This window comes from Pteropus alecto, unplaced genomic scaffold (assembly GCF_000325575.1).
Source record: "Pteropus alecto unplaced genomic scaffold, ASM32557v1 scaffold280, whole genome shotgun sequence".
Lineage (NCBI taxonomy): Eukaryota > Metazoa > Chordata > Mammalia > Chiroptera > Pteropodidae > Pteropus > Pteropus alecto.
Genome location: NW_006430057.1, coordinates 1,410,424 through 1,434,623, shown reverse-complemented (window position 1 = coordinate 1,434,623; position 24,200 = coordinate 1,410,424). Strand labels below are relative to the sequence as shown.

At 35.0% G+C, this 24,200-nt stretch overlaps 1 protein-coding gene and 1 non-coding gene across 5 annotated transcripts in view; both read left to right on the top strand.

Annotated features, from left to right (window-relative positions):
• The window catches only part of WDR44 (WD repeat domain 44), a 128,419-nt gene that overhangs the window by 38,562 nt on the left and 65,657 nt on the right, over positions 1–24,200 (top strand). For all 4 annotated transcript variants that reach the window (XM_025046161.1, XM_006904710.3, XM_025046157.1 and 1 more), the window contains 9 exons: positions 4,040–4,676; positions 5,177–5,307; positions 6,444–6,539; positions 7,821–7,957; positions 9,139–9,222; positions 12,070–12,176; positions 12,926–13,077; positions 14,747–14,885; positions 16,156–16,220. In XM_025046161.1, coding sequence (XP_024901929.1) covers positions 4,040–4,676; positions 5,177–5,307; positions 6,444–6,539; positions 7,821–7,957; positions 9,139–9,222; positions 12,070–12,176; positions 12,926–13,077; positions 14,747–14,885; positions 16,156–16,220 — 1,548 coding nt within the window. The remainder of the gene's footprint in view (positions 1–4,039; positions 4,677–5,176; positions 5,308–6,443; positions 6,540–7,820; positions 7,958–9,138; positions 9,223–12,069; positions 12,177–12,925; positions 13,078–14,746; positions 14,886–16,155; positions 16,221–24,200) is intronic.
• On the top strand, positions 2,840–2,958 carry LOC112479205. The gene has a single exon (XR_003046099.1). It is a non-coding gene; the product is annotated as a 5S ribosomal RNA (ribosomal RNA).

The window sequence follows — 24,200 nt, the reverse complement described above, 5'->3', positions numbered from 1 at the left end:
AGAATTCCCTCAATTTTTGTATGTCTGAAAAGGTCTTTATTTCTCCTTCATATCTAAAGGAGAGCTTAGCTGGATACATTATTCTAGGCTGGTCATTCCTTTCATTTAATCATTTGACTATTTGATTCCACTCCTTTCTGGCTTGTAAGGTTTGTGCTGAGAAGTCCGACGATAATCTAATGGGTTTTCCTTTATTGGTTACCATCTTCTTTTCCCTGGCTGCCCTGAGAATTCTGTCTTTGTTGTTGATTTTTGCTTATTTTAATACGATGTGTATTGGTGAAGGCTTTTTTGAGTTGAGATAATTGGGTGTTCTGTTGACTTCTTGAATTCCAAGTTCCAGCTCATTCCTTATATTTGGGAAATTCTCATCAACTATTTGTCTGAAAGCACTTTCTAATCCATGCTTCTTTTCCTCCACTTCAAGGATTCCCATTATTCTTATGGTTTGTCTCCTGATGGTATGAGCTGTTTCTTATATTTCTCTTTCATTATTTTTCATTCTTCGGTTCCTCTCTTCTTCCTTCTGTTTTATTTCTAGATTTCTGTCTTCGATATCACTGATCCTTTCCTCCATTTGATCGACTCTATTTTCCAAGCTCGTTATTTTATTTTTCAACTCTTCCAATGTATTCTTCATCTCTAGAAGGTTTATTTGGTTCATTTTGAGCATTTCAATCTCCTTGCTAACAAACTAATTTGCTCATCTAGTTGTTTGGTTTTTTTTTTTTCAATTCCTGAAATTGTTTATATGATTTGTTTTGGATCTCACTGAGTTTTTTCAGAAGTACCATCCTGAATTTTTTGTCATTTAAGTCACATGTTTCTTTGTAAGCTTATTTTCTGGAGTTTTTTTTTCTCTTTCTTTCTTTCTGAGCTGCCTTGTCACCTTGCTTGTTTATGGTGTTTAATGGACTGTTTCTCCACCTGCGCATTAATGGAAGTGTGTTCTCCTTCACCCCATCCCCCAAAAGATTTATTATATAATGGTCCCTAGTCTATTGAAAATAAGATGTTTTTCTTTTGGTTTCCTGTAGGTATAGTCTAAGCCTCTTGGATCTCTGCTTCATATAAAGTGTTAATAATATCTTCTTTTTCTTCCTTATAGATGTTTAATCATGCTTGCTACCCTCAGTCTCAGTTCCTGTCAATGTTAGTGACAGTTTTGGTAGCGTTTGCTCAGATTCCCCTGGGGCTCCGTGGCATTCCATATCAGAGAGTATGGGAGGAGGGGCCTTCTGTGTTGGGGGTTGGAGGCTGCGGCTCAGCCTCAGTTTTGCAGCCGTGGCTGGTAAAAATCAACTGTCATTTCTCTGCCTTCCCCACTCTTCTGCTGTCTCTGTTTCACTGCCTTCTTTCTGCCCTGGTGATCGGGCACTGCCGCCGGCCACATGGAGCTCACAGCACTCTCAGGTAGGACTGTTCAGAGAACTCACCACCCCTTCTCCTCTTCCTACAAGGAGCTCTGGCTATGAGAGGCATCTTTTTTGTTTCTCCCAGTCCACTGCCTGACACCCAGGGTTCTGACCTCTGGTAGCTCTATGCGCAGATCCCGTGCTCAGACATGCTGGTGTACAGTTTGGGTGTTTTTTGTTGAGTTTTAGATGTTCAGCTTATTGTTGTTTCAAGGGGAGAGATCTGGGAATGTCTCTTACTCCGACTTGTTTAATCCAATCTCCCTGCAGTGTGTTTTTTGAAGTAGGAAAGTGATATGAAGCAAACAGTTGCTTTAGCATGATCATCTCCGTGTTGGTCCTGATTCTCACTGTTCTCTTGCTCTTTCTCTCTTTGCTACCTCTTAAAACTCAGGGAAAAAAGATAAAGCACTAGGCACTGTAAAGAGTTGTATGGGGGCATATCGAGAGTTAAAACATATGGGCCTTGCTTCCTAGGAATTAATTATCTGATGTAAAGAAAATATTTACACAGAGCTACCACAAATACTACCTTGTATTTTATATTATAGCTCATATTATAATGAGCAGTAAGAATGATAGGAGTTCAGAGATGTGGAAGATTGTTCTCAGATAAGGGGTTAGGGAAGATTTATGATTTTCAACCTCATTTTGAACCCTCTAATAGCATGGGCCTTTCCATTATGTATAGTCATTATTTCAAACCTTTATGTTCACCTCATGCTCACTGTGCCCACTTTCAGCAGATGACCTTGTTTCCTACTGCATATAGACATTAAGAGGCTAAGAAGCCCGAATTCACACCTTTTCATTATCTCATATTTACCATACCTGCCAACTTGTTTTCATCTTTTACCTCTTTTTTATGTCATTGTTGAGATTTTTTTTTTCCATGTCCGAAGCGGCATGGTATAATATAAGGAACAGTGGATATTTTAGAAAGAACTAAGTTTCAGTTTTGACTTTGTAGTTTACTAGCTGTGGAACCTTGAGCAAAAGTCTTAATGCCTTTATCTCAGATACCTGCTTTTGTAGAAAGGGGATAATCCAACCACTTCACAAGGTCTGTGTGATGATTAAATAGAAAATGTGCATACTGGACCTAAAACACAGTAGACCCTCTTTCCTTTTTTCTCCAGAATTCTGTTACCTTCTTTCCTTTGGCTTCTTCTCTTCAGCTTACAAAACTGCTGGGTCACTTTCTTGCAGCTTCTTCCATTTATAACCAAGTTTTTGAAAACCATAGATGGCTAGTTGTCTCTGTCTTCACCTCTTATTCATTTTAAACCCACTGTAATCTGGCTTTTGTTATCACTAAGGCGCTCAGTGCTCAATAACCACCTAATTGACAAATTAGGTGGACTCTAGTTAATATTCCTCTGGTAAAAGTGACATATGTCTAGGATTAAAAATTTGAAGGTTGAGTCTACGGCCATACCACCTTGAACAAGCCCGATCTCGTCTGATCTCGGAAGCTAAGCAGGGTTGGGCCTAGTTAGTACTTGGATGGGAGACCACCTTGGAAGACCAGGTGCTGTAGGCATAAAACATAAAAAAAAAATAAGGGATCGTAAGCTGACAAGGTCCTTGTAATCTATGAGATCAACCAAGGGTTACCTTGCCTAAAAAAAAATAAAAACAAACAAATAAAATTTGAAGGTTGAGGACAACTAATATGTGGAATATGCTGGAAATCAGGGATGAATATTATTGAACAGCAATAATACCCAGTTCAAGTTAACATGAATTTGTGGTAAGCCAGGTCAGGACAGTTTTGTGACATACTCTGTTAACTTTCTGGAACCAAGAAATTGAGAGAGCAGAAATCAGCCATAGTTGGGCATGGCAGAAAGATAAATGGGATGGAAGATTTAATGCGTAAATAATGACAGGATTGGATAGAAGATGTATTTTTTCTAAATATTGGTAGAATTACATAGAAAACCTATCTGTATTTTTTAGCTATAGATAAGAAATAAAGGGGGAAAAGGCAAGGCCAGCTGGATGTTTGAACTCTTTTCATGGTCCTGCTATGCCTCTGAATAGTGGGGTATTATGTGTATTCTGTTTAAGAACGTTAATCTTGCATCTGCTGGTGCTTCCTGTCATAGGCTTGAGCTAAACAATTTGAATTCTTATACTAGTGGTTTTGATTCTCATGGTTTTGCTAACTAGGCTCAAACCAGCAGACTGTTACTGCAACAAACTTAGCATAAATATGTAAATGAACTGTGACATGAATAGTCTGAATGTAAATTTAGGTTTGAACTTTATTATACAGGATTGATTGAACTTTTGTGATTACATGTACTAACACAGATTCCCTATTATTATGGTTAAGAGTGCAGGTTCTGGAACAAATTTCCTTGGGTTTACGCTAGCTTCATCACTTACTAACTTTGTGACCTTGGACAAATCACTTGATCCCTCTATGCCTCAACTCCCTCATATGTATAATGATGGTAGAAAGAGTACTATCTATTAAGGTTGTTGTAAAGATTGAAATATGTGAATTGTTAGGAACATTGCCTAGCACATGGTAAGTACTACATAAATGACTAGCTGTTATTATGTTCTTGTAAATAGCTTCATTTTTTAAAAACTGCCTTTTAACCTTTCATCAGATCATTGAAAGTATTATTGAGGAGAGTCAGAAAGTACTACAGCTTGAAGATGACTCTTTGGATTCCAAAGGAAAAGGACACTCTGATCAGGTTACGAGTCCTCTTGTGGCTGGGACAGATCTTAGCAATATACCTGGACTGTTAGCCGTAGTAGATCAAGTACTACAGGAAGATTCCAAAAGGGCAGAGAGTCAGAATGTATTTGAAGAAACTGAATTAGAGCTAAAAAAATGTTTTCCTTCCGATGACACCTGTGAGAAACCAGTAGATGAAACCGCTAAGTTAACTGAAATAAGTTCAACTGAGCAGCTTAATGTGCCTGAAACTGAAGCAGAAGTATTGAACAAGGAAGCAGTGGAAGTCAAAGGAAGTGACATCCTGGAACCTGCATCCTCAGACTCCTCATCTGCTAAAGATTTTGCTGCTGTGGAAGAATTGGCTCCTGCCAAACCCCCAAGACAGCTTACTCCAGAACCTGATATAGTGGCTAGTACAAAGAAGCCTGTTCCAGCGCGTCCACCCCCTCCAACTAATTTCCCACCTCCTAGACCACCACCTCCATCTCGACCTGCTCCACCACCAAGAAAAAAGAAAAGTGAATTGGAGTTTGAGGCTCTTAAAACACCCGATCTAGATGGCAAGTATTCATTGAGAAATAAGTAGTTTTGTGAGGAGATTTTTGAGTCAAAACTGTTTCAGTTTGATTTTGTTTCAGTTTATACTATGTACAACCATGTTGATGACTGAGTTATAAAAATTATTTCAGTAAAAAAAAAAAGTGAAAATGTTTACATTTGTCATTATTTACATTACTATTATAATTGAACATTTCAATAGACTTCAAACTTTCAAGTCTGTTACCATTGGAGAGCCAGTTTGCTGTAGTGAAAAGAATATGGGATTTGGAGACAAGATTTGAATTCAAGTCCTAGATCTCTTAATGTGTAAGTTGTATAGCCTTGAAGAATTTAAATAACTTATTTGAATCCTGGTTTCTCCACCTATAAAACGAGAGAAATAAAACCACTTTGTCACAGGATTGTTCTAAGAATCAGGAGAATAAAGGTTAAAAGTACTTCTTAAGTTATGTACAAGGTCCTATTTAACTATGAGTTATCACCATTATTATTATTGCAGTTCCCAAAGAGAATATTACATCTGATACTCTCCTAACCACAAACATGGCTTCAGAGAGTACAGTCAAGGATTCTCAGCCTTCTCTTGATTTGGCAAGTGCTACCAGTGGCGATAAAATAGTTACTGCCCAGGTTGGTGAATTTGTGTTACATTGAATATAGGCTTTATCAGCTTTATGCAAGTAGCTGGTTTGTATGATTACCGAACCTTGTTTCTTCTCCAAGCCAAATATCTCCTTATCCCCAAAACCTGGCCTCCTTACATCCCTTGTCCAGCTCTGCTACTAAGTAGCTGGGTGACTCCAGGAAACTATTTAACAGCTGAGTCTCAGATGCTTCATTGATAAAATGGGCGGGAGGGCAAACTTTCCTTGAAGGTTTCTTGCGAGGATGAAATAAGCTAAAGTATGCCAAGTACTTGGCCATGTAGTAGGCATTGAAAAAATGATAGATGCTGCCATTTGTAGTATTATTGATATTAATAAACATCAACTACAGTCTTCATTTACCTAACCTATAGTGGACAAAATTGGGGACTTTTGATTTTTTTATAATTTCCTTTTCCTAATCATGAAAAGATCTTCACACAGTATGCTATATATCAACATATGAGGCAATAGAAAGGAATTGATAACATGAATTTTCACCACAGCCAAATTCTGGCACTCAAGGGTTACCTATGTGGCAGCTGTGATTTTGGCAGGTTAGCAAACTGAGATAAGACATTATAGTCTTGTCATGGCCTTAGAGCAGAGATTGGCAGTGGCTTGTTTTTTGCAAGGCCCCCAAGCTAAGAATGGTGCTTGCATTTTTCAAGGCTTGTTGAAAATAAAGAAAAAAAAAGAATATGCAACAGACACCATATGTGAAGCGAAAATAGTTATTAAAAATATTTAGTGTCTAGCTCGATACAGAAAAAGTATTAGGACCTCTGCCTTTGAGATATGCACATATATAGCCTAGATTAATGGCAATCCTTGTGCTGGCATCCTACTAGCAGAGAACTGCTTTTGGGTCAGGTTCAAATCGTACCTTTATTTGCTTTCAAGACTACTAAGACATTATTTCATGGGCAGCAATAGTTTTAGTACCTAATGTTTTTTAGTACGCTGGGAATAATAAAGAGCTGAAATGGAGTGTTCCATTTAAATTTTCAGTAGGTAGGTTCCATTATTCAAAATATGGAATTTTTTAGAACCAAGTATGGTAATGAATAATTTATAGAAATTGATTTAGTCAACTTTCTGTATATAAAATTATAATTTCAGGAAAATGGAAAAGCACCTGATGGACAGACAATAGCAGGTGAAGTGATGGGACCTCAGAGACCTAGATCCAACTCTGGGAGAGAGCTTACTGATGAGGTATAGTTATATTTTTTGTCCTTAAAAACATACGATATAAAAACCATATGGGAAAGTGAAAAAATTTTGGAGATGAATGTACATGCACAGCAATGTGAATATACTTAATGCCACTGAATGAACTATACAATTAAAAATGGTTAAAATGGTAAATTTTATATTGTGTATATTTTACCATGATTAATTTTTTCATTTACTGTTGTTAGCCAAAAAATCATAATATAGAAGAAAAAATGAAAATGAAGATTGTCTTAGTTTTTGTTTTTTTAATATGGTGAAACTTGCAACTCTACTTAAACTTGCCCTTTCACACAGTTTTGTGGTGGAATAAATATATTGAAGCAAGGTCTGCATATCATAGGAAATGGGCTTGGAAAGAACTTGACATTATAGATATGTATATGTTTTTTATACTTGTTAGATGATATACAGTGCATACGGACTCAGTACTTCTTACCATTAAAATTTAGTGTACATCTATTGGCCAATTTATTCAGAATGAAGTTTCGAAGTAAAATCTTAGTTTTTGATTCTTTTAAACAACACATTTAAAAAATATATACTTTGAAAAACAATTTGGCAGTTTTTCAAAATATCGAACGTCGCGTTGCCATGATGCAGCAATTGCACTCCTGTGTGTACAGCAAAGAGAAATGAAAACATGTCTGCACAGAGAATGTACACAAGTGTTCATAATAGCCAAAGTGTAGAAACAACACAAACTGATGAATGGGCAAATAATGTGTTGTATATCCATCCACGTGGACTGTTTTTAAGCAATTAAAAGGGATTAAGTTCTGATACATGTTACAGTATAGATGAACCTTGAAAATATGTTGCTAAGTGAAAGAAGCCAATCACAAAAGACCACATACTGTATGATTTAATTTATTTGAAAGGTCCAGAATAAGCAAATCCATAGAGACAAAAAGGAGATTAGTGGTTGCCAGGGACCAGGAGGAGGAGGCAGAATAAGGTATGACAGCCAGTGGGTATAGATCGAGTTTCTTTTTGGGGTAGTGGAAATGTTCTAAACTTAGATAATGGTGATGGTTGCATAACTCTGTGAATATATTCAAAACCATTGAACTATATATGCTTTAAATGAGTGCCTTTTACTCATTTAAAAGGTGTGTGAATTATATCTCTCTAAAATGTTAAAAATTATTGTACACAGTATTGAATATATCTAGAAAGTGCTTAGCTTAAATTTTTGAGGATTTTGTAGACTCAGAAAGATAATTAAATTACAGATCCTATTGTTTTTATTTTTTACATCAGGAAATTTTAGCCAGTGTAATGATTAAGAACCTAGATACTGGAGAAGAAATACCTTTGAGTCTTGCAGAAGAGAAACTGCCAACAGGTATTAATCCTCTCACTCTACACATCATGAGAAGGACTAAGGAATATGTAAGGTATGGCCTAATGTTATTATTTATCATTTGTACTATTTTATTCAGCGTGCTGAAGATTTCTGTTTATGAACTATGACAGTTCCTAACTTGGTTTCATTCAGCCTTTTTAAAACTTGGAATTAAAATAGTTAATGTATGTATTCTTAAACTTTGTTCGCTCTCTGTTTAAGACTATGCAGTTACTGGGGGAAATAGTACATATCGTCAATCCCATCGTATTTGGTTTCTCTTTTAAAATGATTTATATTATGCTAGAGGCAGTATTAAAACATATTAGGGCTAAAAAGCCATATTTAGATGAAACCCTTCTTTAAGGATTAGAAATTTTATATATATAATTTGGAGAGCCAGAAAATGGCTTTAGGGTGAGGTTATTGACTTTACTGTGAGATGTACTAAGGGATGATTTCCATGAAATCAAAGCTTTTTTAGGTATAATATATGATGTATCTGATGAGTGAGGAGGGAGATATTTACAAGTTAATTTGTCATTTCTGTGCATCATGTTTTGTTCAGCAGAAAGCCTTGTTTCTAGTAGGTTTTTCCTAAGTTCCTCAATTGCATTCACTGAATTTGTACATTGCACCTCGCTTAACGATTCTGTTCTTTGATCTTTCAAGTTTAAATTCTCAGAGTCATCCTTCAAACGAAACTTATATAAAGCATTTTAACACAGTTTTTTTCTTACTCTAATTAGCAATTCTGTAGTAAGTACATACGAAGATTTTTGAGAAGTGTAAGGAAAAGGGCTTCTTTTATTCTTTTAATTTTTTTATTAAGTTTATTGGGGTAACATTGGTTAATACAATTATATAATTTTCAGGTGTACATTATCATTTGACATCTTTATATTCTATTGTGTGTTTACCACCCAAAGTCCAGTTTCCTTCAGCTACCATATATTTGATCCCCTTTACCCACTTCACCCTCCCCCTACCCACCTATATTTGACCCCCTTTACTGCGTCTACGTCTCCTCTCCCCCATCCTCTCTCCTCTATAATAACCACTAGTTTATAGTCCATGTCCATGAGTCCCTGTTTGTCTGTCCTGTTCACTTGTTGCTTTTAGGTTTATATCCCACATATAAGTAATATTATGTGATTTTCAAGTTTTTCTGTCTGACTTATTTCACTTAGTATGGAAAAGGGCTTCTTTTAAAATTACCTCCTCCTCTTGTAGTAATGATGCAGCACAGTCAGATGATGAAGAGAAGTTACAGTCTCAGCCAACAGATACCGATGGTGGAAGGTTAAAACAGAAAACGTGAGTTATAGTACTTCCCTTATCTTCATTTTAAGCTTTAATTTTTAAAAAATAGAGAACCGCCATACTAGTTTATATCTGTGCTCTCTCCAATTTATATGTCATCTACCAGTACCACTCCTTGCCCCCAGCCAATGGATTATGAGTTCCTTGAGGCTGTATTGGTCATTTTTATAGCATCTCACATGTAGTAAATGATCAATAAATTTTTGCATCATGCCCATATTGTTTTTCTGATAGTAGGTACCAGAAGTAGAGTATGATTGTCCTTGAAGTTGCCCTTTTCCTTTTCTCTTCATCTCTGCAAATCCTCTTTGTCTTTCTAAACCCAACTATATGAGAGTCTTCCTGACTTCCTTTAGTTGGTAGTAAATTTCTTTTTTTATCCCTCAATTTCCATGACACCTATAGACTGTATACCTTATGTTTGCCTTCTATTTTTATATTATCTTAAACTATTCTCTGATTTTTTTTGAAAAAAACAAGGCAATAGATATTAAATAACTAAAGCATATGTTGCAAAAGGATTGTGATCATGCCATTTTTCTGTTTGCCCTACAAAAATCTAGCACAGTGGTGGCCATATAGATTTTGCTTGATTATACACAAGTCACTTAATTGGCAATATTTCAGTCCAATGCCCAAAGTGAATTCTCCACTCAAATCTGATCTTTTCCTAGTGTGGGAAGTATAGTAAAGAAAGCTTCGAGAATTTTTGGAAAGTTGTACTCACAATGCAGGTCTGTGGTAACACCTTCAGACATGTGGACCTTGGCTGTCTAGCAATGACAGCTATCAGGAGCTAGAGAATTGGGAATTATTCAGGAAACATATAAACATCCAGGAAAGATGTTACTTATTCCATGCACTAAAGCTCATCATTTTTCTAAAAGGAAAGCTCCTCAGGATCATTCAAAGCCACTATACTTCTTATATAATTTTTACAAATCTAGTCATTTAGTATCTGAGCTCACAGCAAAACGGAAGCACCAAACTGTGATAATCTGTAAGTTGACACATAAGAATGTCAAATAATATTCCGATTGCAAAAGAGGAATGAGAAAAATGATAAAAGCAGTCATACATAACACAATCATTTCGTATGGCTGTGCTTTCAACTTTTCCTCATGTCATGACACATGTACAGCATGGTGATATTTGCACTGAATGCTGGGGTAAACTGATGGCGAGAAGAGACTGGCCCAGAGTCTGACTTCTCTGTGCCCTACCCTGGGGGAACCAATATTATGGCCCACTTGCAAACCATTTGAAAGGCTCTGAATGTGTTTAAGAACAGTGAAGATGATAACTGTGACCCTATTTATTAAAGAAACTTATTAAACATTAAGCACCATTGAAGAAGGCACAAAAGTGTGTATTTTTAGAGACGTTCTCATCCATAATAATTAAGTAATCTGTCTTCTTAAGATAGTAGTAAACCTATAGTTATCCAGAAAATATAACTTCACAATAGACCTTATAGTAATTTTAAAAATGGTATATCATCTGTGTTTTATGATTATCAAAAGTATTTCAAAAATGTGTAAAATAGAAAAGAAAAGCCTCTTATAATCTCACCCCAGAAATAATCAGTATTAATAATCATGTGTATTCACCATAGAATTTTTGTTTTTTCACAAAAGTGGGATTATACTGTGCCTATAGTTTGTGGACTTGCTTTTTTAAAAAAAATATCTGATATGTAATAGGCATCTCTTTATATCAATACCAACAGTAGATATATTGTGGACTTTTTATCAGCCAGATATGGAAGTTTGGTGCTGCAGATACAATAGTTAAGACAATCATAGTCTCTGCCTTCATAGAGCATCCATTTCATTAGGATAAACATACACTAAACATATAATTACACAGATAAATCTAACTGCATTTATAGTAATTGCTATAAAAAATATATGGGGTGCTGTGGGAGTATATAACAGGAAAATCTATTTGAAAGGGTTAAGGAGGGCTTTTTTGAGAGAGAGAACTGGTCTGACACCTAAAAATGAGTGGAAATTAGCTAGGGGAGAAGTGTTCCAGGCCGAAATAACCACATGTATATGTATATAAACTTTTTCAAATAATATCCTTAATATCATGAGCTCCCAAAATTGGTAAAAATTACCCCTGATTTGTTTTGGTTGTAAATAAGTACTTTGCTTTTTAAAAATAATATATAAAATTTGAGACTTAGGTAATTGAAGAAGCAATTAAGTAAGTCCTGTTTATGGGAGCTTGAAATACATAAATTACACTGTTTGGTAATACCTACTGAGAAAGCTCTGCCTAAATGCATTGCAAATACCCAAACTAAAAGAGAAGGGACAAGAGCCCATCTTAGGCTACCAAAGCATTCTATTTTGTGAGAAAATACCTCTTTATAATTTCTTTTTATTGGTAAAATGTGTTTTAAGGATGACTACCTAAAGCAATCTTCTCAAAGCAATTCTCATTGCAGATTCATGGCCTCACCCTAGACCCTCTAAATCAAATGATCTGAGGATAGGGCCCAGGTATCTGTGCTTTAAACACTCCCCTCCCTTACTCTCCCCACCAATTGATTATCATTCACCAGTGAAAACCAAGGCTCTTAGAGTGAGTGTACACTATTATACATTGGCTGAAGTGCCAATATATTTTCTTTGTAGCTATATTGACTTGAATATATTCTATACAAGGGGTTTGGGATCAAAGGCCTACTATTTATGTAAAAAAGAGTTATTTCAAAATAATATACTTTATCAGTCACAGCTAATGAGATTATCAGTGAATTGTTGATCTTTTACTATTAGTTGAGTTAATAAGAAGTAATTTTGGTGTGTTATTTTTTATATATTTGGTAAGGACTCAACTAAAGAAGTTCCTAGGAAAATCAGTAAAGAGAGCAAAGCACCTCGCTGAAGAATATGGTGAACGTGCTGTAAATAAAGTTAAAAGTGTTAGAGACGAAGGTAAGTAAAATAGAACATTTCAACCAAATATTTAATTAATTTGACATCATCTACATTTAGCCTGTAGTTTATAAGAAACATTCTGTTTTATTAAAAGTAATAAACCTTTATAGCTAATATCTTAACATTTCAATAAATCATGTTACTCTCGCTGTTACTTAATTTTACAAGTGGGAGGAAAAGTGAATTTATGCATCTTAAACATGAATTTGTACATACTTTGTGACTGTGGCAACCTAGAAGAATTGAGTGTTCAATAATCACTTGTAAATTAGTTATGTAAGGCTATTTAGTTCTTATAACTATTTTTAAAATTAGGTAAATTCTCTAAATTTGTGCAGACCTTAACTTCCTGTGCCCTTGTCATAATTGCACTCATTTGTTTTATTTAATAAACACTTATATAGTACTTATTCTGTGCCAGACACTGTCCTAAGCACTTTCACCTGTATTAACTCATTTAATCCTCCTAAAACCCCATGATATAAGTTCCATTATTATCTCTATTTTATAGATGAGAATACCGAGGCACAAAAAGGTTGGTACCTTGCCTACGGTCATACAGATAATAAATGACAGCTGAATTTGGACCCAGGCAGTCTGGCACCAGGCTCCATGCTCTTAATATGCTGTTTAGTAATAAGCAAATTTTCCTTCTCTATTTAATGAATTTTCTTGGTAAGTAGTGGCTACGAAAATATGATAGTAGCTATATCTCAGCTAGTGATTTTTGTTGCTTTTATATTTAGTGTTTCATACTGATCAAGATGATCCTTCATCAAGTGATGATGAAGGAATGCCATACACAAGACCAGTTAAATTCAAAGCAGCACATGGTTTTAAAGGACCTTATGATTTTGATCAGATCAAAGTGGTGCAAGATCTTAGTGGTGAACATATGGTAAGTACCTTTTTTATTTTTCAGTATTGATTATTTTCATTGAGAGAAATACGTTGACTTCTATAAAGGTGATCTTATGTATGTAATTCTACTAGCCTTATTCAAGAAGAATGAATTTTGATATTAATACGATTTAATGAATAGGTAATGCAGAGTCTATCTCTGAATTACTGTTCAACAAGCAAGTTATTGAATTAAGTAAACTCTAGGCCTTTATCATTAAGAAAGCTATGTAAAGGTACCAGACTTTAAAACAGTTAAATTAGAGGGTAGTCTGTCAATTTGAAAAATGTTTAAAGTGTTCCCCAGTATATTTTAAATAATTGACATCTATATTTCAGAAGCTCAGTATACTTTGTAAAGTGACAGCTAAAACAAGGAGAGAGGTAGAGGTACAATCAGAGTTAAAAATATACCAAAGTAGATATAAAGTACACAAATTATATTGCCTCTGAAAATGCTAGGAATATAGGGAAGGAAGTAATAAACTGAGAACTGGCTAAATGATGCTGTGCATCCTTGATCAGGGAATCTATTTATCTATTTAGATTTTAAATCTAAAAATTGGCCTAACTGGAAGGAAATAACCACAAACATACGAGATGGCAACCAGATTGGAACTGAAATTTAGGTGTTTATCATCTAAACATAAAATGTTTGAGTTGATTGTAGTAACTTCCTTAAGGAATCTGATGAATTTCCTTGTGCTATATTGACTCTTTCATTATTTTCAGTCTTAAATAAAATTTCATTGTAGTAGGCTCCAAATGACAAATTTCTAAATATACTTGAATTTTGTGGAAATGATGTTATTTCAGTAAATAAGCTCTTAGATAATCTTTCTGATCTGCATAACATGTGGTTTAATAGCAGTTATAAGTGTTTGTTATAATAGGATATAGCATTTCCAATTTAAGAGTTCACATTAAAGCACCCCCCCACACACACACACACAATTCCCCACTGTTGTTTTCAGTATCTATCGGGGAATTCTAGCCATGTACTGCAAAGCCTTGTTTCTGGGGAGTAAAACAAGAGGAGATCACACCATTCCAACACTTCTTCTAAATGCCCAATACTATGAGGGTCACTGCTAAGATGGGTTGTATTTTTCCCTCAGTCCTGGTCAGGAGTTGCTCGTGCTATGCTGAGGGCTCTGCCTCCTCCTATCCTACTCCCCCTTGTGTTCAGCTGAGAAACTGAGATCCCAAATTAAGATTTGTGCTTTCACAATGAAGATTGTGGCAAACTGCAACTATCTTATCTCACCTTTCTTCTAAAAGTTCCTTTTGTGTGGTATTGTAGTACAGTGGTCCCCAACTTTTTGGCACCAGGGACGGTGCTCCTACGAGAATCTAATGCCTGACGATCTGAGATGGAGCAGAGGCAGTGATGCTAGTGCTAGGGAGTGGCTGCAAATACAGATGAAGCTTCACTAGCTCACCTGCCACTCACCTCCTGCTGTGTGGCCCAGTTCCTAACAGACCACTGACCAGTCTGTGGCCTGGGGGTTAAGGGCCCCTGTTATAGCACCCTTGGACTGCTGGCTTTATGTGGTATTACTAATGTGAGAATTATCTTAGTATGTATAATTTGGCACAATTTTTTATTTTGGCTTAATGTCACAATTATTATAGTAATAACTTTGAATCTTCCTTTGTTTTCATAGGGAGCAGTTTGGACCATGAAATTTTCTCACTGTGGTCGATTACTTGCCTCAGCTGGACAAGATAATGTAGTGAGAATTTGGGCTTTAAAAAATGCTTTTGACTATTTCAACAATATGCGAATGAAATACAATACTGAAGGTATTTTGCTTTTTGGGGGGGCTTTAAAAATCTAGAGACATCTGGCATTTTTACATTTTATGTATAATGATGCTCTTTTATCCAACAATCATTTGCAGCAACCACTACTTAACATAGTAGCCACAAACCTAAAAATAAGACAGAAGTCAGCAGCAAAAAGCATCTACACCCAGTTAAAAAAGCTATTAAAGCTTTTGACATTATTCCTTTTCAGATGTAGTACAGTTAATTTCATCAGCTACTAAGAACAAAGTTATTTGGTTTCCCCTAGCAATCTTCACTTCTATCCAAGGTTAAAAAGAAATACCTGATTAATCTAGAAAGAGAAAGAGAATAGTATGTACACTTAATAAGTAAAGAATGATTAAGGAAACATAGCCATGGAAAGTAAATTTGATTTGTCAGTACATCAAAGGGTATATGAAAAAGGTTAAATGGAAAAGAGAAACCTCAGAAGATGGCATATGTATTCAATGATTACAACTATGTAAAATATTTCTGTATCATGGTAAGTTATCAGGAAAATATGTAGAATTGATGTAAATAGGAGTTTCTAGTTTATGGGGTTCTTTTCTTGTAATTATATCACTGCGATAAATTTCCTCTACAAACCTTTCCCTCCCCACCCCCATCCCCCATCCCCAATCAACTAAGTCTGGAAAACAAGAAGGTAAGGAATGGGAGAAAGGACATAGAGGTGGCCATGGGCAGGAGTATGGAGTATGGTCAAAGCACCATTTTGAGGAACTTAGAAATCTAGGAAGATCAACTAAACGAGCAAGCAAGGCCCTGTATATTTTAGTAGCCCTTTGGGTATTGCTTGCATTATGTTATAATACATAATTGAAGATGATGATGAGTTAATAATAGTAAACAATGTTTATTATACATTTCTTTTATTGCCCTGACTGGAGCAAAAAGACTATATTTTCAATGGCTGTTGAGACTTATCCCAACCTAGACCCTTTCTGCCCCTTTGTTGTTCATCTTGCTACTTGTTAGGATTGACAAGAATGTATTCACTATGAATAATGAGGATTTGACAGTACTTTCTTAAATTGGGGAAATGATTAAGCCATTCTATAAAGATTTTATATAAATGATAACAAATATTTTGGTACTGAAAGAGTTAATGTTTCTCATGTATTTTTTTCTAGAATTTTACATTATTAATTAGGTGTTACTGTGTCATTATTTCTGATTGATTTGTGTGTGTATGTGTGTATATGTATGTAAATGCCTTTTTACAGTTACATTATGTTGTTTTTAGGGCGTGTGTCCCCATCACCTTCTCAGGAAAGTCTAAATTCATCAAAATCTGATACAGATACTGGGGTATGTTCATTATTTTATGGTTACTATTGTTAAATATTATGATTTGATTTGTTTACCATAAAGTACTTTATTGTTTATTAGAAGTTATATTTGCATGAAAGCACTTAATTAAAATTAAGATGTGTTAGAAATAAGTTTTTTTCTATTAGAATTGATAAATGAAAAAGTGTGATGTTTAAAGGTTTTCAGATAGTAAATAATATCACTCAAGCTACTGAACTAATGAAAACTTAAATAAAACAAAATCCATTCCCCTCAAATCCATGTTAGATATTTTTTAAAAATAATAATGTATTCCTGAATAAGAGATAATTAAGGAAAGAAAAAAAGGTATTGAAATATTTTAATTTTTTGCATCTTGGTTTAATCCTTTATCACAATTTTAGATAGCTTTAAATATCTTAATGATTTTCATTTGGTCTCAGAGCTAGAAAGTTAAATATAACCAATTTTAAACCTAAAAAATAGAATATAAAATATTCTAAGCTGTCCCTTGTGCTTCTAGGCAAGGGTGATGTAAACAAAGAGAACCTAAAATGTCCACTTGCTCAGCAGTATTTTCCTGAGATTTCATTGGCTCTGTAGTATTAGAGACGAATTTTTCTCTACTCTAAACATGGTCCTCTTAGTTTTCCATAGGTCTGTGATTCCTCGTTCTCTTCCTATATCCCTGCTGTTATGTCCTCTTCCACTCCCTTAAATGTTGTTGTTTCTAAGAGTTCTTTCCTCGGCCATTCTCAACTGACTTATTTATTTATTGCCTCCAATCCTGAACTGGCTTTAGCTCCATATTTTTTGTTTTCTTTCAATACCATTATGTTTTTTAAACAAGAATGAGATCTTATTGTGCATGCACCCTTTTCACATAACAGTATATAGAAGATCTCTCCACTTACATATTCTTCAAGCACATCAATTAATAGATCTAAAACAACTTCCTCAACAAATGTTTTTAGAATACCTGTTACAAGGGCCAGACACTGCTAGACTCTGCAAAGTTAAATGAGACATATTCTGTGGCCTCAGAGACCTTGCTGACTAGTGAAATAGATATATCCACTATTACAGTATTGAATAATAATATTCTATACAAGATACTACACAAGTATAAGAGTTAGCCTTGCGAATCAGGGTGTCAGGGAAAGCTTCCTGGAGGCTTTGATGTTTGAGCTAGGAGTTTACTGTGAGAGAAGGAAGGAAGGGGTGTCTCAGCACAAATAGCAAATGCAAAGACATGAAGACTGAAACAGCATGGCATGTTGAAGGTACTAAAAGAAATCCCATGTGGCTGGAGCAAAGGGTGTAAATGATGAGAGTTGTAGAAGAGGTAGGCAGAATTGGGATTTTAAATGGCCTTTTGTGTTAGACCAAGATGTTTGAACTGTATCCTGCACACTACTGGAGGAGAGTGTCTTTGAGGGGCCTTTGATCAGGAGCTCAATTGAAATGTTCAGATTTTGGTTTTAGAAAGAGCATTCCAATAGCACTGTAAAGGATAGATTGGATGGAGGCTCCAGGCTAGACACAGGGAGACCACTTAAGAGGCTGTTAACCCAGGACAGAAATGGGTACTTTGATTATGATAGCAGTGGATCTAGAAACTGTAAAGGTGAGCTGAATTCGAGAGCTGTAAAAGTGGGATTTCTAGGATTTGGTGACTGATTAGCTGGGGTGGTAAGTGAGTAGCCTAGGATGATTCCCAGGTGTCTGCCTTGAGTAATGGGATAGATGTTAATGGTCATTCATGGAAATATCTTTATTATCTGCCCACAATCCACCTGCTTCTCCTCTCTTTTGAACCTTCTTTAATGACATCAACATCCATAAGTTACCTTTTTAACTCAGTCAGAAACATTCTATTACTTTTCCTTCCTTACCCACATATCAAATTAGTTACAAATATCCATCTACTGCCTCCACCTACAACTGCTCATGGAATCTGTCCTCTCATCCCCTGTTGTCACTTGCTTCACCTAGGCCCTCAACACTCATTTAAATGTTTGCTGTAGCCTCCTAATTGGTTTTTCTGTCCCTAAATCTCTACCCAATTCATTTTCTATACTTCCAGCAGCTTTTTTTTTTTTAATTCAGATCTGACTGTGCTATTTTTGTCGCTTAAAATCTGATGGCTCCTTGTCACCTACAGAATTAGGTCCTTACTGATATTACCTTTTTAAATCAACTCTTATTCCCTAGAGACTATGCATCCTATTTGCCATGCCATGTCTTTGCCCATGCTGTTCACTTTTCCAGGAATACCTTACCTATCCCCTTTGTTCACAGGGCAAAGCCCTACTCATCTTTCAAGATTCAGCTCAAATATCTTATCTCTCTTATTTTCCCTGAATCAAGCAGGCAAAATTGTTTCTCATTTGTGTTCTGACAGTATGTCATATATACTTTGACACTGAAATTACTTAACACATCTTCCTTGGCAGTTTGTCTCACTGGCTAGGCTCAGGGCTGATTTAAGGCAAAGAACTATTCTTCACAGATTTTAGTATCTTTGGAAGCTAACCCATGCCTGGCTGTGGTAGGCCTGAATCAGTGTCGAATTCCTGTTCCTGTGCCTTTATTCCTATTTTCCTTATCTGGATGCCTGCAATCTCCCTTCGTTTTATTCCGAGCTTGCCCATTCTTCAAAGCCTACTTTCTCTAGAAAGCCTTCACTGGTTAATGTAGCAGAGAGAATTTTAACTGCTTTGCTTTAAAGAAAAGGGTTTGCTTCTATTAGTTTAATTCACCATAAAGTTTCCAGGCATTGGTTACTATTAAAAATAGGGACTATTTATACCATCTTGTATTATGCTGATTCCAATAATCCTACTTATAAATTCTTAACTACTTGCATCCATGCCCCCTCGCCAACAAAACCTAAGTAACTCCCGATGTTGTTTGAATACAAGACCTTTTATTTTTTTATTTTTTTAAATTTTTTTTAATTCTTAATTTTTTATTTTTTATGGTGACATCGGTTAACAAAATCCAGTAAGTTTTAGGTATACAATTCAACAGTAAGGCATATATATATTTACACTGTGTGTTCACCTCTCATAGAAAACAAGACATTTTAAATGAGGAACATAGTAGTCTTTGACACAAAATGTAGTGGCCTTCTGAGTACTAAGGTTTTTTTTTTTTTTTTTTCTGGAGTTTTGAATATTGCTTATATCTATTGTTTTCAGGAAAAGATTGTGTAGAGTTTCTTTCACTTCTGTCATTCTATTTGAGGGGATAGTTTAAAGAGGCCTCTATTTCATATGCCTTTGGAGTTCAGTATCTGGTATTACCTTTGAACTTAGTGCTAAGTGCAGTGAGGCGCACAGTAAGCACAATGGAGTTCATGTTCCTTGTATGTGTGTTCTTTTTTCTGTTTTCTCATGATAGTGATACATCTCTTTTGAACTAAGTTCTCACTTTTGTCTTCTTAGCATCCGTGTAGAATAGAATACCTGAAAGTACCTGTTGTATAATTAGGCATACAGAGTGACGCACACCAGATTACTCACCTTCTCATTGGTCATGTCAGCCTTAGAATTACGCTCTGTTTCTGTTGATTTCCAAAAGTAGCTCAATAAACATAAGAAAGAAAAGAAGAGAGGCATGCTTAGTTTGCTCCATTATGCTAAGGAATTATGAAATTTCTTCTTGACGCTAGAAGTTGTAAGTATGCAGTTTACCTAAAATTAATACTTTTGGGGGGTAAATCTCTTTGGTGTGCTTAATTAGTAGAACATCAGTCAGAGTGTTATAGCACTTAACTGCTGCTTACAATTTTGAGAGTAGATTGTAGGGGAGGAAAAAATTTTTTCTGCCCTCTTAGGTTCTACAGCTGGAATCTACAAAATAACCTGACACAGGACAGATTAATGGGAGAAATGCTTTATCACATATGCATATAGAAAAATAGGGAAGACCCAAAGAAACAGTTTGATCCAGGGGCTTATACATCATTTTAACAAAGAGCAATAAGTTTGTAGAGATGTGACAAGACAAACAAAAAGGGATTTAGGATTTTTAGGGCCATTAAATTGTGGGAAAGTAAATATATTGGAAGAAACTAATGGAAGATAAGGGTTATTTAGTAAAGTCCTGTATATGTAGACTCATGCTGTCTCCAGAAATAAAATTCACTTTCTTCTTCCTAGTAAATGAGAGATGAATGGAAGACACCTTGATAAAGGGAATTTTATGCTCTGCTTTTGGATAGAAGCATGGAGGGCAGAGACTTTTTCTTGTGTCTGTTTCTTCGAAGTTGTCTTCAGCTCAAAATAATCCTTATGCAAAAGAGCATGTTTTGGGGTGACATTCTGATCCCCCTCAAGATCATTAGAATCAAAAGCTTGGATGAAGGGAATTAACTGTAAAGAATAAAAGCTAATTTTTATGAAATTCTACATATGCAGCATTTTATTAAAAATATGTATTGGTTTAGACTTGGTTTAGTCAACAAACAGTTAGTAAATGTCTACAATGTCTTAAGCACTGAAAATATAAAGACGTAGTGGACAGCCCATGCCAAGGACCTATGCATGGGGGAAGACAGGCATCAACAATGATAATATATGTCCAAAACAGAATTATGTATCATTTTCCCAATAAAACCACTCCTTTGACAGTATACTTGATATCAGTTCATTAACATCCATACCATCTCCTGAGTTAGAAACTATTACCACTTTTTACTCTCTTCTCTGTTCAATGTCTGCTCATTTACTACATCCTGCCCACTTAATCTCAGAAATGTCTTTGGAATCTGGCCATTCCTTTAATTTCCACTACTGTAATCCAGGCTTTTTCTCTTACCTGGACCATTAGAGCTCTTTTCCCAGATTCCAGTCTTTCATCCACAATACCAGCAGAATTACTTTCCTATAAAAACAAATCTGATCGTGTTACTCTCTTGTTTAAGCACTCCTCTTGGCTCTTTTTTTTCCTATTGAATCAAGTTCAGATTCCTTAGCTTGACTCAGCCTTTCAGAGATCAGCCTGACCTCAACTCTCATTGTTATTTACCACCCTTCTTTCTCACAAACCTTATGGTCTGAGCCACTCAGTTGTTCATTTTTGCCCCAACAAAAATGTCAGACCCTTTGTGGGTCCTATGTATTTACATATGCTATTCCCCTTTGCCTGGAAAATTCATTTTCAGACTCAGGTCTTCTTGCTGAAGCCTTCTTTGCTTCACTTAATGCATACTTACTGATATGCTCTCTCATTGTTTCCATGGTACTTCACCCATATTTCTGTTAAAAGCTCTTACTATACTATACCAATTTATGTAACAACAGCTAACATTTTATGTGCCCTTACTATGTGTCATGTACTTTGCTAAGTGCATGTCACGTCTTATCTCATTTAACCCCACAACAGTCCTGATGCTGTTGTGAGATACTATTAAGAACTCTATTTTACTGATGAAGAAAAGAAGGCTTAGAGATGTTAAGTCACTCACCAATTCCACACAGTTGATAGTGTGAGAAATAGAATGCAGCTCTCATCTGTCTCTAGAGCTTATGCTCTAACTGTTATGCTCCACTAGTTGGCATCTTAAGATCTGGCACTATGTATTCATTTAGTCCACAGACATTTATTGAGTGCCTACCATGTATTAATCACTGCTCTAGGAATTGGGGAAATAGTAGTGAACAAAAGACGCAAATATCTATTGTTATGAAGTTTAAATTCTAGTGGTTGGAGACAGAGAAACAAAATAAATAAATTTTGTAATATGTTAGAAGATGATAAATTTCATGGACAAAATAAAGCAGATAGAGTGGAGTGACAGGGTAAATAAGACAAGCAAAGCTTCACCAAGAGGTTGTCATTTGAGCAAAATCCGAAGGAGGTGAGGCAGTGATCATTATGGCTATCTGAAGAAGAGTGTTCCAAGTTGAGTGAACAGCAAGTGGAACTGCTATAAGGCAGGAGTTCTGGTGTATTCAAAAAAAACAGCATTGAGGCACTGGTAGCTGGAGCCAATGAGTGACAGGGAGAGTAATAGAAAATTAAGTCACAGAGGTGTGCATGGGGCAGTCTTAACATGTAGGCCATTGTAATGACTTTGGCTATTATTCTAAGAAAGACGGAAGATAATGGAAGGTTTTTGAACAGAGAACGGCATAATCTGGCATATAAAAGACTCCTTCTGGCTTTTAAATACTGAGAATAGATTATAAGATAAGAAATATCATTTATTTTGGTATCTCAGGTAACTAACACAGTATCTGGGAAGTGCTAATAAATATCAAAAGGCTTACAGGTTTTCATAGCAGTCTAACTTTAAAATGACATTTTTAGATAATCAGGATATTTGAGTATGAATTAGATGTTAGATGATACAAATTGTATTTTAGGTGTGATAATGGCATGATAGTTATATTTAAAAGAGGGCTTATTAGTTAGAGATACAGGTAGAGTATTTACTGATAAAATCGATGGTGTTCAAGACTTGTTTTACATGGTCCAGCAAAAGTAAGCAGATATATAAAAGTAGGAGGATTGATTAAAAAAAAAAAGATGAGTAAAATGTTGATGTTCATTAAAGCAGATGATGGGTGCATGAGGGTCAGTATACTAATTACTATATTATTCTACTTCTGAGTATGTTTAAACTGTCCATAATAAAGTTTTATATATATTATGTTTACATAAATATATATATTTCTATAGAGATATAAATATCTCTAGATATAGATATCTAATTAAAGAGATATAAATTAGATAAAATATACAACTTTTTTTTAGTAATTCTACCTTTAAAAAACTATTATAAAGAAATAATCAGATATGCCCAAAGGTGTAAGTAAAAGGATTTTCATCTTAGTGTTCTCATAATAGCTAAAATTTGAACAGGCTAAATTTTTAACTGTTGGAAAATAACAACCATGGTATAATCTGTACAGTAGAATATTATTCTGTCCTTAGATTGGTTTCAAAATCTATTTGACATTAAAAAATATTCAAAATAAAATTCAACATGCGAAAAGCAGAATGGAAAATTGGATACAGTTTTATCCCAATTTTGAATAAAAATATCTATAAATGTTTATAGATAAAAAATACTTAAAGGAAATACACTAAATTATTACTAGTAGTTATCTCTAAGTAGTAGGATTTTAGGTCATTTTTATTTGATTCCTTACACTTTTCTAAAAAAAATTTTAATTAACTTACCTGCTTTTATTAAAATAAACAACAGAGGATACTATAGAAGTCTCAGGTTTAAACCTTTTGATCCAGTAATACCTTTATATTAGGATAAAAAAAAATAATCAAATAGGGATAAAGAGTCATGTTCCAGAATAGTCATTAAATTGCTGTTTATATTAGTAAAAAAATTGGAAATGTCTGAATGACCAGCATCTTAGAGAATGACTAAATTATGGCATGTCCTTTACAGCTAGTAAATGTTTTCAAAGAGTGAAATACAGAAAACACTCACGATATAATAAAAAGGAAGATACATGTGTATAATATGATTTCAAGTATATTTTTTTAAAATGAAACATTGAAGATGGTCAAAATGTTAGCAGATTATGAGTGGTTTTAATTTTAGTTTTTCTACTTTCTATGTTTTCTGAATTGTCTACACTGACTTTATAATTAGAAAAACATTAAGTATTTTGGAAAGTAAGGTAGAGTAGAAAGAGAAGAAAATGGATATTTAAAGAGGAAAAAAAGATCTAGAATCACTATTAGAGGAAATATGCTAAGGAGTTAATGAAATGTAAATGATTATTAAAGAAAAGGCTGAATTTGATCATATGGGGCAGGCCTGTTTAGTGTCATGTCTTCCAGCAGTGTCCACTGGACTGGCAGCAAAATTAGAAGAAGTAGCTATGGTGATCTAGGATTAGTAGTGCTTGGCAAAAGGTCAGGGCATTTGTGTTGCTGGTTCGTCTCCACAGTGGATGTGAAGATGTTTTTATAAACCGTAAAGTCCTATACAAATAATAGTGGCAGTTTTTAGTCTATCCC